This window comes from Carassius gibelio, chromosome B3 (genome assembly GCF_023724105.1).
Source record: "Carassius gibelio isolate Cgi1373 ecotype wild population from Czech Republic chromosome B3, carGib1.2-hapl.c, whole genome shotgun sequence".
In the NCBI taxonomy this organism is placed as follows: domain Eukaryota; kingdom Metazoa; phylum Chordata; class Actinopteri; order Cypriniformes; family Cyprinidae; genus Carassius; species Carassius gibelio.
Window position 1 is genome coordinate 38658659 of NC_068398.1, and position 14796 is coordinate 38673454.

Here is a 14796-nt window from a genome sequence, read left to right on the forward strand (position 1 = left end):
ACAAATGCTAGAAACGTGGCTTTCTAAGGAAAGATTGCGATCAAATAGCACACCTAGGTTCCTAACTGATGACGAAGAATTGACAGAGCAACCATCAAGTCTTAGACAGTGTTCTAGGTTATTACAAGCAGAGTTTTTAGGCCCTATAATTAACACCTCTGTTTTTTCTGAATTTAGCAGTAAGAAATTAATCGTCATCCAATTTTTTATATTGACTATGCATTCCATTAGTTTTTCAAATTGGTGTGTTTCACCGGGCTGCGAGGAAATATAGAGCTGCGTATCATCAGCATAACAGTGAAAGCTAACACCATGTTTCCTGATGATATCTCCCAAGGGTAACATATAAAGCGTGAAGAGTAGCGGCCCTAGTACTGAGCCTTGAGGTACTCCATACTGCACTTGTGATCGATATGATACATCTTCATTCACTGCTACGAACTGATGGCGGTCATATAAGTACGATTTAAACCATGCTAATGCACTTCCACTGATGCCAACAAAGTGTTCAAGTCTATGCAAAAGAATGTTGTGGTCAATTGTGTCAAACGCAGCACTAAGATCCAATAAAACTAATAGAGAGATACACCCACGATCAGATGATAAGAGCAGATCATTTGTAACTCTAAGGAGAGCAGTCTCAGTACTATGATACGGTCTAAATCCTGACTGGAAATCCTCACATATACCATTTTTCTCTAAGAAGGAATATAATTGTGAGGATACCACCTTTTCTAGTAATCAACCTTTTTTCAGAAATCAACTGTTGTTGAGAGGTCATCCACTAAATGAATGCCAAGTGTAGAGGATGGCAGTGGATAGTCAAAAAAGGATTCCTGGTGGTTGAAGGTATTGTAAGCAACATAAATTTCATCCCTTAATGAAATTATGTTTTGCAGCTTAGCAACTTTGCCGCCAATGCAAACGTGACTGTTTGCCTTATCCAATTTCAGAGTGTGTTGGCTTGTTCTCAACTCTTTATATTGTGCATCATGGAAGGATGCAGGAAGAGGACCAGTCGCATGTGGTTTTTCGAGCAGATGTGGCCTGGTTTTGCATTTCTGAGAGTCTTTTTATTATTTGACTGAGTGGGCATGTTGGTTTCCTCAGAAGTCTTTTGAGTTTGTTTAGGTGATTCTCATACTTGAAAGCACTGAAGTTGTCAAGGACACCATGCTTTTTCGCATCATCTGCAAGATGTACAAGGCAGAGTGCATTGTAGGACAAGAATTGTGGACCATACAGTTGACCAAAGTGAGAGACAACGAGCACCAGTAAGTCATTGGTATAATCACAGTAGTCTTCAATCAAACTGTTGTTGCACGGGATGAAGATTCCCACAAAAAGTAGCAAGAAATTTTTGTACACCTGTGTGTTAAGGAGATCTTTCATCATGACAGGTCCGGTATACAGTAAAAACTGCCTAAACTCTGTTGCCTTCCACCTATCAATTTCTCTCAGTGCCCTTGGTTTCATTGCAAACTCCATGGGCACACTTCTCCGAGCATTTAACAGTCTTTCTGACAATGTGTTTATTTGAAATCCTGACAGCCTACAAGTCAGAGGACCCATCTTCAGCCACAAGAGAAGAAGCTATCTCATGATGGTGCATGTAGTCGAGGGGAAAACCAAAGACCATGTTTAGGGATGTTTCTTCAAGAGGTGATGGACCGTGATGATGATCAGCATCTGTCTTATTTCTGAAGCTCTCATTAGTTCTTAAAGGCATGTCAGTTCTTGGAAATGTCATTCTGTTTTCTAGGTACAAACCATCCTGTGTGCATTTTTCACATCCGTGATAGCCTGTGTGACCTTTAACATTTTTCAGGAATGCATGGGCAGGTGCATCACAGACCATCGAAGAGAAATTGAACATCACTCCATCGAATTCAAATCCTTTAGCTAATTCATTTACTTCAGAGATGAATTCTTGAAGGTACTCAGCTAGGGATGTAGGTTTACTTGTGCCACAAAATAAACCTATTGTCACTGGTTGCTCTTGTTTGATGTTTTGCAGTGTCTCTAGGATGGGCCAGAACTGTGTTGCTGAGCTCTTATAGAGTGGCAAACCATCAATGCTGACCTGAAGCTCAAAACGTGTGAATGTTGCGCAGAATGTCAACAAATGTTGAGCAATGAATTCAATGCCACATGTGTAATTTTGTGTTCAGTAGCCCAGGATGCCAAATCATCATCTAATGAATTTGGATCTGATTCTGATTCTGTGTCTGATTCACTGTCATCAGGAACACATCTTCAGTCTCATCAACATGAGAGAGACAGTCCATGAATGTATCTTCATCATCATTTTGACCTTGAATGGTTTTACTGTGCATCCAACCCAATTCTTTCCCCCAAGTTGTTGCCTGTATTGTCTGCAGTTGCTGATCCACCTTGTCCTTTGCTTTCCGTCTCAGTGTCCAATAGGATGGTTCATTTGAAGCCATAGTATTAAGACCTTAATACAAACAACCCTATTTTTTGTTTTTTGTTTACTGGCCTACCAAGTCATATGCATGAACATAATGTACATACCTTTAGTTGGTTGACGGATGGTAATGGATAACTTTCTGTAGTCAAATTAAACAAAGGAAATAGTTAAATGCAAAAATTTAAAATAACTACATAAAAAATAAACAATTACATATCTAAATTTTCAATTGAACTGATGCATTTTGTGGGTGGCTATATAAATAGTTTACAGTACAATATAGTATATCTGATTTAAATCAGAGATTGACAATCTGTAATGGAGGTTTAAACAGATTTAATTCTTAATCTTTCCCTGGAAGAGATAATAGGTGTGTTTGACTTGAAGCAGTGCTGTGCAGACCGATCGGAATATGACATCACAGTACCAGCTTCATATACTTTTGAATCGCTCTCACGATACTTTGTCATAGTTTAAGCGGTGCTGCGCAGACCAATTGAAGTTGAACATATCTGAAGTGTAAACTCTCACGGTCAGTTCTGGGTCTTGTGCAGTAATATGATGAGCAGGTGTTTAGTGTCATCACCTTACATTATTGAAATGTTATATTGACCTGGATTCAAGTTTAAAACTGGGAAAGAAGAAATTAAGGGTCATTAATGTTGTGAAGCTGCATAACATCTGTTCAGATGAACATTTGTGTAGTCTGTTTCCTCCTGAGGTTTCTACCTTGTAGAGTTAAATATCTAAAAATGAGTGTCTTTGTAACCATTCTCAATAGATACTGAAACCATTTTAATGGTGCTTTTAAATAAAATATTAAATGTAATATGTGAGGTAAGCCATGGCTAGGTGTACATTTTACATTTTTAATATATGCTGTGAAGGTAAAGAACTACATGAACTGAAGCCATGAATCAGCCCTTAATTATAAAAAACGGGGTGATCAATTAGGTCAACACTGATCCAACAGCCCTGTCTGTAGTTAACCACAAATAGCAGGTTCAGCGGTGTTTGAGAAGGCTTGAAGCTGAACTTTCCAGGAAGTTATATAGTTATGTAGACAGGTAAGTGTTGGTGTGACTAATTATTGAGTTGTCTATTGCTCATAATTATGCTGTAGTTAATTTATAGGCAGGATGTACAGTAATTGCATTAAATACTGTATAGACTATTGAACATTTGTCTAAAACAATAGTGAATTTAACAAACATCTCAAGTTTAACATTTACAAGAGTGTAAATAGTACAGTAATGTTATTACATTTGAAGTACTGTACAAAATAATCATACTGTAGTTACTTTATTTGGAGTAACTTGCTCATCATATATATATATATATATATATGTATATGTTTACATTTAATCGTTAAGTACAATCACTAATCTTGTAATGTTGAACACTTAAAACCTACAAGTAGTCAATGATCTTACACGCGTTTATCTCCATTAACAGGGATAGTTGGACAAACCGATTTAAAAGTGCATGATGGATTACGTGGTTAAAACCCTTTTTTGTGCTTTTCTCGTTTGTTTCCAGTAAAGTATGTCACCTTTTGTCTGATCACTAAGAGCAATATTAATGTTAACGTAAAGCGCACAGTGTAATTCTGTGCACATAAGTAAAGAAAAAGTGTTTGTGTCTCCTTGAAAACATCAATGGAATATAACACATTTAATAAATAAATGTATGTCTACAAAATAATGTGATGTTTGCTTTTAAACATGCTATATACGTTCCTGTACAAAGAACAAATCACAGAATATGGATTTTAAATTATCGTTATTTCCTCAAGTATTTCCCTTTAAATTAATCAAGTAGCAGCTTCCCGTTCTCGACGGACATGCCGGCATATTTCGGGTGATAAAGATACGTCGTATAGATGTCATTTAGAGGTAGGGAAGACGTTTCATTTAACAGCTCAAACAGACGATCTACAGACGATCAATACGACTATAAAAAAGGAATCCGATGTTTATCAGATGATGCGCTCTTCAGCTATCTGGGGTTAAAAATAAATAAAATAGAAATAAGTGTATTTCTGTGTGATTAATTTTGAGTCCTGATAAATTGAATCATTATGATCAATGTATCACTTATTCTATAGTTAAAACATCGATGCTTTTGAGTTTGAATATTTAACAAAGCATGCAAACAAACAGCCGCTTTTATCATGTGCGTGTGTGATCGCGCATGTTCCGGTGATTTATTTCTTATTAGTTTTCTGATAACTTCTCTTTGTTGGTGAAATGATGAGGTTGCATGACGTTGTTCATGAGGACCCAGCGCTATTCTGGCCTCGGTGCTACTGGCCCGAGGCTATGAGCCCCGTCCGGCTTTAAAACCTGGCTCGCACCGGCCCGACAGTGGAAATGCGGCTACTGCCTTAGGCAGTGTGACAGTGGTTGGTGGGTGGCACCTCTGGGGACCACTGCAACTCCGAGATCCCCTGTCGATTAGCCTGGGGCTGTGATATCCCCAGTTACCATGTGCAGCCGCGAGGAGGGCCGACAGGAGTCTTAGTGATGGAGACGCTGTGCACTGGAAGGGGAAAACAGGGTTTTCTGGTCTTTAAATAGTCTTTATTCATCCAAGGATGCATTTTTCTGCAGGTGAATAAAGGCGGCCAGTGTAAATGGGGCTGTTCTTCAGCACCCTGGCATCGTGCACACACCCAGGATACCTGACAAAGATGTCGATGAACTTCCCCTTGTGGTCAGTGATGGCCTGCAGCTGGACTGAGTGGAACAGGTTTCTGTTGAAGTAGCATGGGGCTTCACTTGCTGTGGCTTGATCCGGATGTGGCATCCGTCTATTGCACCAGCCACCATGCAAAAAGCTGAGCAAAAACCTGCCCCCACTTCCTCCAGGTCGTCCAGGGTCGGGAATACAAAATACTGACCACTTCCCTGCTGATTCTGTGCACAATGTCATGCACTGTGGCCTTTGGGATGTCGAAGGCCAGAGATACAACCCGATATGATGCTGCATGAGCCAGCCAGTACAGGAACACCAGCACCTCAATATCCTTTTCCGAGCCATGGTCAGAGTCTGTCTTCAAAGCAGCGATGATGGACATGATGGACTGTCGTGAAAGCCAGAGGCTGGGGCGATGGTCAGATCCATCTTCGGAGTATAGTCGAAGCATTGGCACAGCAGCATTCAGGTGGCAGTAGGTTATAGGGCTCACAGTCTGTAAATGTGTATATACATTTTTTTTTAGAATATTATGTATATATTATTTTTTTTGTATATATTATGTATATATTGTATCTATTTGTAATATTTATTTAGCGTATGTATATATTGTATTCATTCTCTTTTTCTCTTTCTTGCGCTCTCTCTCTCTCGGTGCATGCTGGGAAGGGTTGGGGTACGTGTGAGGGTGTTCACGAGGAGAGGAAGACTGATTTTGGGTTTTTTTTTCCCGCATATATTTTGTTTTTTTTGTTTTTTTGTTTTTTATGTTTCTAAGTCTATGAATGTTTTGTTGTTTTTCTAAAAATAACATCTGATTTGTTTTGTGAGTGTTTGTGAGTTTTTGAGGCGGCACTGGGATGGCGTCTGTCCCTGCGAGGACAGTGTCACAGGTGTCGCTCCGCCATGGAATCAGGTGTGTACCAGCTCAGGGCGTCACTGTTGAAGACGTGTTGCTGGCAATCGGTGAAAAAGTTGGGTATGAGAACATTACTACAGCATCCAGGATGAATAAAGCAGTGGTGGTTTTTGTCGAGAAGGAAGACATAGTAAATCAGTTGATAAGCGACGGAATCGTGGTAAGTGGTGATTTTCTTATTATCTCACCGCTTGTTGCTCCGACAACGAGAGTTACGATATCCAATGTGCCGCCTTTTATTCGAAATGAAGAAATTGAGAAAGCTTTGTCGCGATATGGAAAAAAGGCTAGTGAGATTAAGATGATCCCGCTGGGGTGTAAAAACACTGCTCTTAAACACGTTATGTCTTTCAGGCGGCAGGTGTTTATGTTCTTAAATGAACCAGAGCTGGACATTTCGTTCAGAGTCATGCATGAAGGGAAAGCGTATTTTATTTACGCAAACACGGGTAGTTTGAAATGTTTTGAGTGCGGGGATATCGGGCATAAACGGCACGCATGTCCACACAAGGCCCAGGTTAGTGAAGTTGAAGTTAGGCCTAGTACTTCTACTGCTGGTGAGAGCAGCAAGTCAGCTTCTGAGGATGTGCAGCCTCAAGCTGGATCACAGAGGAACATCGACAGTAATGGAGTGAGTGAAAGTCAGACTGAGAATGTCCATGAAATGGTTTATTCTGGTAAAAATAATGATATTTCTGAATTGGAGGACGCTAGTGTACTGAATGATGATGTAGCTATTGTTAGCGTTGAAAGGGTTTTTAATGAAAATTCTGAAATGTCTAATTCTGGTGAAATGTGTGATGCTGATTCGGGGATGAGAGATGATGATGCTTTCTCTGATATATCTGACATTGGATCACAGTGTGGAAGTGTGGACGATGTGTATAAATTACAAGATATAAATAACTTCCTGGATGAGACCTTTGGAAGAACTGTTGAAGTTAAAGATTTTTTTCCTGATGAGAATAAATTCATACATACAGTGAAATTGTTGCAGAGAAATGTTAGCTTTGATGCGTTAAGCAAACAAAAAAGATTCAGGTTGAAGAAGATGTTAACAAAGCTAAGAAGGGATAAAATAAACGTTTCTCAAAACAAATCAAATGTTTAAGTCACATGTGGTGAACATTTCTCTTTGTTTTTTTGTTCTTTTTCTATCCTCTTTATATTTTCTTTCTTCCATGGAGCTGTTGAGGGTTGGCTCTTTAAATATTAATGGGGGTAGAGATGGTAATAAATTAGCAATGGTATCGGAGTTATTTGGTATTAAAAAAATTAATGTAGCTTTCTTACAGGAAACACACTCAAGTGTAGACAATGAATCTGAATGGAGTAGATGGTGGGAAGGAACGAGTGTTTTAAGTCATGGGACAAATATGAGTGCTGGCATAGCCATTTTATTTGCTAAAGGAATGAATGTTAATATTTTAGCTGTTGAAGAAATTGTAAAAGGAAGAATATTGTTGTTAAAAATCAAATATGAGGGATTTGTATTTGTACTGATAAATGTTTATGCATCCAACAATGGACCTGAGCGTGTGAGGTCTTTTTTACAATTGAGGAGTGCTATTCAAAAAATTGATGATGATGTTTGTACAATCATTGGAGGTGACTGGAATTGCACTATTGATTTTATTCTTGATAGAAATGGAGAAGAACCCCATCATGAGTCAAGTGTTGTATTGTTAAAACTTTAAAAAAAGTTTGATTTAATCGATATTTGGAGAAGAAGAAACACGGGAATCAAACAGTATACTTGGCTCAAAGCATCTAATAATAGGGTTAGCGGAGCTAGATTAGATAGATTTTATATAGGTAAAGAATGGAATAATAAAATAGCTGAGGTTTCTATTTTTCCCGTTGGTTTTTCAGATCACCATTTGATATTGTTTACTTTGAATATGAAAAGAACTTCAAAACCAAACTATTTTTGGCATTTTAATACTAAACTATTACAAGATGCTTTATTTTGTGAGAATTTTATATTCTTTTGGAATGACTGGAAGTTAAAAAAGGTTTCTTTTGAAAACGTGCTTATGTGGTGGGAGGTCGGTAAAGCAAACATAAGAACCTTTTGTCAGAATTATAGTTCACATTCTACTTCCATGGTGAAAGCAGCGGTACAAAAACTTCAAAGGGATATACAATCTTTGGAGAATATTCTTGTGATTAATAAGGATGATGGAAGGATAAAAAATGAACATTTGAATAAAAAGAAAGAACTTGGTTCATTATTACAAGAACAAGTGAAAGGAGCATTAATAAGAGCAAGAATTTGTTCTATTAAAGACATGGATGCTCCTTCCTCATATTTTTTTAATCTTGAAAAGAAAAGTGTGCAGCAAAAGCAAATGTATCATCTTCGGCGGCCTGACGGGGTCATAACCTCTGACCCATTGGAAATAAGGAAACTGGCAGTCAATTTCTATACGGATCTGTATGATGTTGAGACTTGTGATCTTGAATGTATGTCTGATTTGCTGAGTGATCTACCAAAATTGACAAATGAACAGAAGGAATCCTTGGATGGACAGATTACTTTCCAGGAGATCACCGAGGCAATGAGACAGTTATCAAATGGCCGTTCACCAGGAATTGATGGCTTGCCGGCAGAGTTTTATCAGACATTCTGGAATGTACTTGGAAGTGACTTGTATGAAGTTTTATTGGAAAGTGTAAGGAATAAGGTACTTCCTGTAAGCTGTCGAAGAGCAGTCCTTTCCTTGCTCCCTAAAAAGGGGGATTTGTGCCTGCTAAAGAACTGGAGACCTGTCTCTTTATTGTGCATGGACTATAAAATAATTTCAAAATGTTTAGCAAATAGGTTGAAACATGTTTTGGAAGTATTAGTTCACAGGGATCAAACATACTGTATTCCTAATAGGTCAATTATGGACAATCTTTTTTTGTTAAGAGATGTCATTGATCTTAATCAATTCAATAATGTTGACCTGGGTGTTCTGTCGTTAGACCAAGAGAAGGCTTTCGATAGAGTTAATCACACATATCTTTATGAGGTTTTGAAAAATTTTGGGTTTGGAAAGAATTTTATATCTTATATTCAACTGTTATATTCTGAAGTGTTTGTGATTGTGAAAGCTGGTGGTGGATTGAGTGCACCAATACCTGTGTTAAAAGGGATCAGGCAAGGCTGTCCACTGTCTGGACAATTATATAGCCTTGTTATTGAGCCTTTGCTGTGCAGGCTAAGAAGAGATCTCAGTGGAATTAATGTCATGCGTGGAATCTCCATATCAGCGTATGCTGATGATGTAACTGTTTTTATTTCAAATCAAAATGATGTTAATAATTTAACTGAAACAATGAGAAATTATGGAAAGGCATCTTCAGCTAGGGTAAATTGGGGAAAAAGTGAGGGACTTATTATTGGTCAGTGGAAGGGTGGGCAAGGACCTCCAAAACTACCTGGTGGATTGTTGTGGGAAAGGGATGGGCTGAAAATGCTAGGGTGTTTTTTTGGAAATAAGCAATTTCAGAATAGAAATTGGGAGGGAATGCTGGAAAAGGTGTCTGCCCGATTGTTTAAATGGAAATCGCTATTACCATTGATGTCATACAGAGGAAGAGTTCTAGTTGTGAACAATCTGGCTGCCTCAACTTTATGGCATAGACTCATTGTAATGGAACCACCTGAAGAATTGATTTGCAAAATACAGAGGACATTTGTGGATTTTTTTTGGAGTGGAGAGCATTGGATTCGAGCGGCAGCTCTCTACCTTCCAGTGTACGAGGGAGGTCAAGGTCTGGTGGATGTGCGGAGCAAGATCTCTGCTTTTAGAATACAAGCAGCACAGAGGTTTCTGTATTGTAAGGATTTAGCTTGGACTGAGACTGCAAAAATGATTCTACAAAAAGCAGGTGGTCTTAAATTAGATAGACATCTGTTTTTAATGGAACTGCATAAAGTGAATCTGTCCGAAATTACACCTTTTTACCGGTCAATGTTGCACTCTTGGAGAACTGTTTTTAAAGTGGAAAGAGATGTTGATGAATCTGGGAGTTGGATACGAGAGGAATGCTTGTTTTTCAACCCAATGATTCAGACAAGACTTTTGTCAGCTGTAAGCGTGCGTGCATGTTTACAAAGACATGGCATTGTGAAGTTGGGGCAACTTTTAAATAATGACCGATGGGAATCTGTGGAAACCTTGAAAGAATTGACAGGATTAAAGTCCTCACGCTTGACGGAAAAGCTGGTGGAAGAAATTGTCAATGCATTACCAAGTGGTTATAGGAAAAGCATTGGACAAGGATTTCTGTCAGACCCAAGTAATGAACCGGACTTTCCAAAAATAAGAGTTGCTGCTGTCGTCAGTGAAAGACAAGAGGATGAATCCACAGGTTCAATTTTGTCTTTTAAAACTCCACAGCTGGATTTGTTTAAAACAACATCAAAGAAAGCCATATATAACACTGCAGTAAAAGTTTTACATCAAGTGTTACTCAGAGGACAAAAGATCTCAAGGTGGCCAGTTTTGTTGAAGGCAGACTTTCTTGTAAGAGATAGATGGAGAACTCTGTATAAACCTCCAATCGAGAAAAGAACAGCGGATCTTCAATGGAGAATAATTCATGGTGCAATAGCTACGGACAAACATGTGGCACACCTGAACCCAGTAGTAGGGGTGGGATGTAGGTTCTGTGGGGAGGAAGAGAATTTAGAACATTTGTTTTTAAAATGTAAAAGATTGGAAGGTCTTTTTGATGTTCTTAGTAGACTGTTTCAAGCTTTGGGTGAAGTTTTCTCAGAGGAAGTTTTTATAGGGGGTGTGAAATATAATTTTTCAAAGAGAAGGAAGATGTGTCTGTTAAATTATTTAATAGGAACTGCGAAATTGACAATATGGAAAACCAGGAAAAATCGAGGTTTACAGTTAAATAGTACTAATGTTGAAGTGATGTTTAAGAAATTAGTAGCTGGCAGACTAAAGATAGAATTTGTATATTATAGTCTTGTAAATAATGAGACGGGTTTCAGTGATCTGTGGTGTGTTAATGAGGTTTTGTGTGTTGTTTCTGATGGACATCTGGTTTTGCAAATGTAATTTTTGTAAAAAAAATTATTTCTTCTATATAATGTGAATTGTTGAAGATTTAGTGTTGTTTTAAATAAAGTTTTGTAAAACCTCTCTCTCTCTCTCTTTCTCTCTCTCTCTCTCTCTCTCTCTCTATATATATATATATATTTATGTATGCATTAATTCAAGTTTATTTTTTCATGTGTCTTGTTTGTCCTGTGTATTTTTAATTATTCATAACAATAAACTACTTAATTTCGCTGATCTAAATCAACCTCTGTCACGGTGTTCATAGACATCTCTTCTTATTCTGAGGTAAAATTTGCAAGCTAAATAGCTGATAATACTTAAGCTATTTTATAAACATTGTATAAGCTGTCCACGAAGGTGTGATCTACGAGCAGCTGACCTATTCCCCCTCTGAGCTGTTGATCCTATCAATGTTAAAACGCAGATGAAAGCAGTAACAACTACAATAATTAATATTAATTAATTAAACAATTGCCGATGTTCGCGCAGTCGAGTGGGCTCTTTACATTTTCGCGCTGTTGTGAAGACGCACGTCACGTGACGACACCAACATTGAGGATGTAGTACGCCGAGTTCCATTCATACTACCCACATATAGAACGCACTGTTCTAATGGTCAAGTAGAACATTCAAATTCCCAGTACGCAGTATACGATTTCGGACGTAGTACAGGTCTTTCTTCCTTTCGTCGCTTCGCTCCAGTCCAGCGGGAGGCGCTAAACACACACGTTTGTTTGACAAACACCAGTAAACCTCAGAGGAAGAAGTTCAGTTTCACCGCGCACTGTTGTTGTTATGTCGGTGTGCTGCCTTAATACAAACGGTTAGACAAGTTTCTAAGAAAAAAAAAATACAGATTTTGAATCAGTTCAGTAAATACCTGTAATATCCTCGTCCTCACAGTCGTGACTGAGTTTTGAAGCTAGCAGGAATATCTGGAGGAGTTTATCATCTGAACTGAGATCTGCTGCTGTGAAGATGGAGTTTGTGAAAGAAGAGAGAGAAGAGAACACGAGTGAACCAGAAACCAGCAGAATAAAACATGAGGAACCAGAAATAAAACACGAGGAAAGAGAAACCTGGAGAATAAAACACGAGGAAACGGAAACCTGGAGAATAAAACACGAGGAAACAGAAATAAAACACGAGGAACCAGAATCTTTGATAATTAAACACGAGGAACCAGAAACCTGGAGAATAAAACACAAGGAAACAGAAAAAAAACACGAGGAACAAGGAGGTTGGTGTTTATTCTTCATTCATTTTTAATGAATGTTTGTGGTACATATTAATAACTTAAGTCTGATAACACTGTAATCGGCACAATCTGTGCAACAATAATATGCTGTGCAGCATGGACGTAACCTACATGTTTGTGTTTTCGAAAAAAAAACAAAGTTTATTTGTGGTTAGTGAAAAATGTATTTTAAGTCACTGAAATAAGGCCATGATACACATACAGAACATTGTTCACAAAACATAATAATATTCTGATCTCATGATAAATGTTATTTTGAATAATGTGTATTACCAGACAGTTGAACAGTATTTTTTCTACTATCAAATGTGCACCAGCTACTGTTTGGTTACCCACATTCATCAAAATATCTTTTTTCTTTTGTGTTCACCACAAGAAAGATATTAAAGGGTTAGTTCACCCAAAAATGAAAATTAGGCCGTGTTTTATTAACTCTCAAGAACTCTTTAGGTGTATATGACTGATTTATTCCAGATTAATCCAATCTGACTTATATAAATAATTATCCTGGCACTTCCAAGCGTTAGAATTGGAGTAAGAGGGTGTTTTTGTTCAATAGTCCAAAAGTAGTCAAATAAAGCATGCGCATCTGTAATAAAAAGAGATGAATAAAGGGTTCCTGTAGGGAATTGGTGTGTTTTTGTAAGAAAAGCATCCATATTTTAAATGGTATAAACACTTTTTCCTCACTTCTCCTGACTGTCATATATTCAAGCCGTTCTGGGCAGATGACGTAGGACACACATGCACTTGTGATTAGTGACGAACATGAAAGCGTGGATGAGAGCAGTGATGGAGTACTCGAGACCTGGACTCGGACTCGAGTCACTTTTCTTTGGACTCGAGTCCGACTCGAGTCACTTTTCTTTGGACTCGAGTCCGACTCGAGTCACTTTTCTTTGGACTCGAGTCCGACTCGAGACTCCATTCTCTGGACTCGTGACTCGACTTGGACTCGTGGACTGATGACTCGTACTTGGACTTGGACTCAAGGATATATAAAATCGGACTTGGACATTCATTACGTTGTTTTTGACTAAAAATGTTATAAAAAATGTTTCGTGCCCAAGACTGGCCAGGATCTATTCTTTTCCCTCACAGACACTGCTACCGCTCGCTCTCTTTGCTTGACAACACACGCACTGACGTCACTCACTTTACTTTCACTTTACTTTTTTTCCAAAGCGCTTGGGCACTTGCGGGAAAGGATGAAGCTGATTTGTTAGTTCTTGTCACATGACCCGCGGTGCGCTTGCGGTATTCTGAAAAGTTTAGATGTTTTTTAACTCAATGCGGTGCGGACGCGCCTGGATGCTGCCGTTATGAGCGCGCATACCGCGCACCTACAGTACATTGGACATAACGAACTTGACCGTGCAAAAGACGCGATATTTGAACGGCCCTTATATGTTGCTTTCTGACCATGCGCGTGCCGTCACACACACACATTAACTTGAAAACATACAAACGCACTCACGCTAAATCACTCGGTCACTCACACACAAATGCTCTCTCTCTCTCTCTCACACACACACACACACACACACACACACACACACTCACACTCATTGTAATATGCACGTTTCTTTTTTTCGCCAAGTGTATTTCTGTAATACAGTGTTAAAGGATTAATTCACACAAAAATGAAAATTTCCTAATCATTTACTCCTCCCAATGCCATCCAGGATATCCATGGCGTTTTTTCTTAAATTATGTTTTTTTAAGGAAAACATTTCATGATGTTTTTTTCATATAATGGACTTCAATGCCTACGAACTCAGTTGGTTGCTATTGTTTCCTCAAAAAAAAAAAAATTCAATTGGGGACTCGAGACTCGACTCGGACTCTAACTCTGGTAATGGTGACTCGACTTGGACTCGACTCGGACTCTTCTTTGGTGACTCGGACTTGGACTCGGACTCGAACACTGAGACTCGAGACTCGACTCGGACTCGAACACTGAGACTCGAGACTCGACTCAGACTCGACAGTTGGTGACTCGACAACAACACTGGATGAGAGACACCAAAACAAATAGCTGGTCACTAACTAGAAGCATTAGCCTAATTAGGAGGATTTCAATGTAAGCCAAGTAGAGACTGGTTTTCCTTTGCTAAAGTAAGGAAACTTTGCTCTTGTAAACAATATTTGTGAGAGTCTCATATCTCAGAGGCATGTGCTCGATGCCTACGTCAGCCTCCAGAACGGCTTGCACATATGACAGTAGAGCCGCGTTTCCACCACAGGAACTTTAGCCAGGAACTAGAGACTTTGGGCTGTACTTGTACTCGGTGTGTTTCCACTGCAGGAACCAGGAACTAAATAAAGTTCTGGTAAAAAAAATTGCCCCTCAGAAAGTCGCTGCTGGTGAGGTAGTACTGTTTCAAAGTTCTGGAGAAAACTGAAGATGAACACCGAGCCG

General features: G+C 38.7%; 2 protein-coding genes across 8 annotated transcripts in view; both read left to right on the plus strand.

Moving 5' to 3' along the window:
* LOC127953355 (zinc finger protein 501-like) overlaps positions 1 to 14796 on the plus strand; it is a 364750-nt gene that overhangs the window by 292607 nt on the left and 57347 nt on the right. The window lies entirely within an intron of this gene.
* The window catches only part of LOC127953374 (zinc finger protein 271-like), a 239850-nt gene that overhangs the window by 106780 nt on the left and 118274 nt on the right, over positions 1 to 14796 (plus strand). For 2 of the 4 annotated variants that reach the window (XR_008153149.1, XM_052552601.1), the window contains exon 1: positions 11864 to 12356. The exons of 1 other annotated variant lie outside the window; for it this stretch is intronic. Coding sequence is in view for 2 of the 3 variants with exons in the window: in XM_052552601.1 (XP_052408561.1) it covers positions 12095 to 12356 (262 nt within the window). In the remaining variant the exon portion in view is untranslated. Of the gene's footprint in view, positions 1 to 11862; positions 12357 to 14796 lie in introns of those variants that run through there. One more of the 4 variants, XM_052552600.1, reaches the window with a different exon arrangement.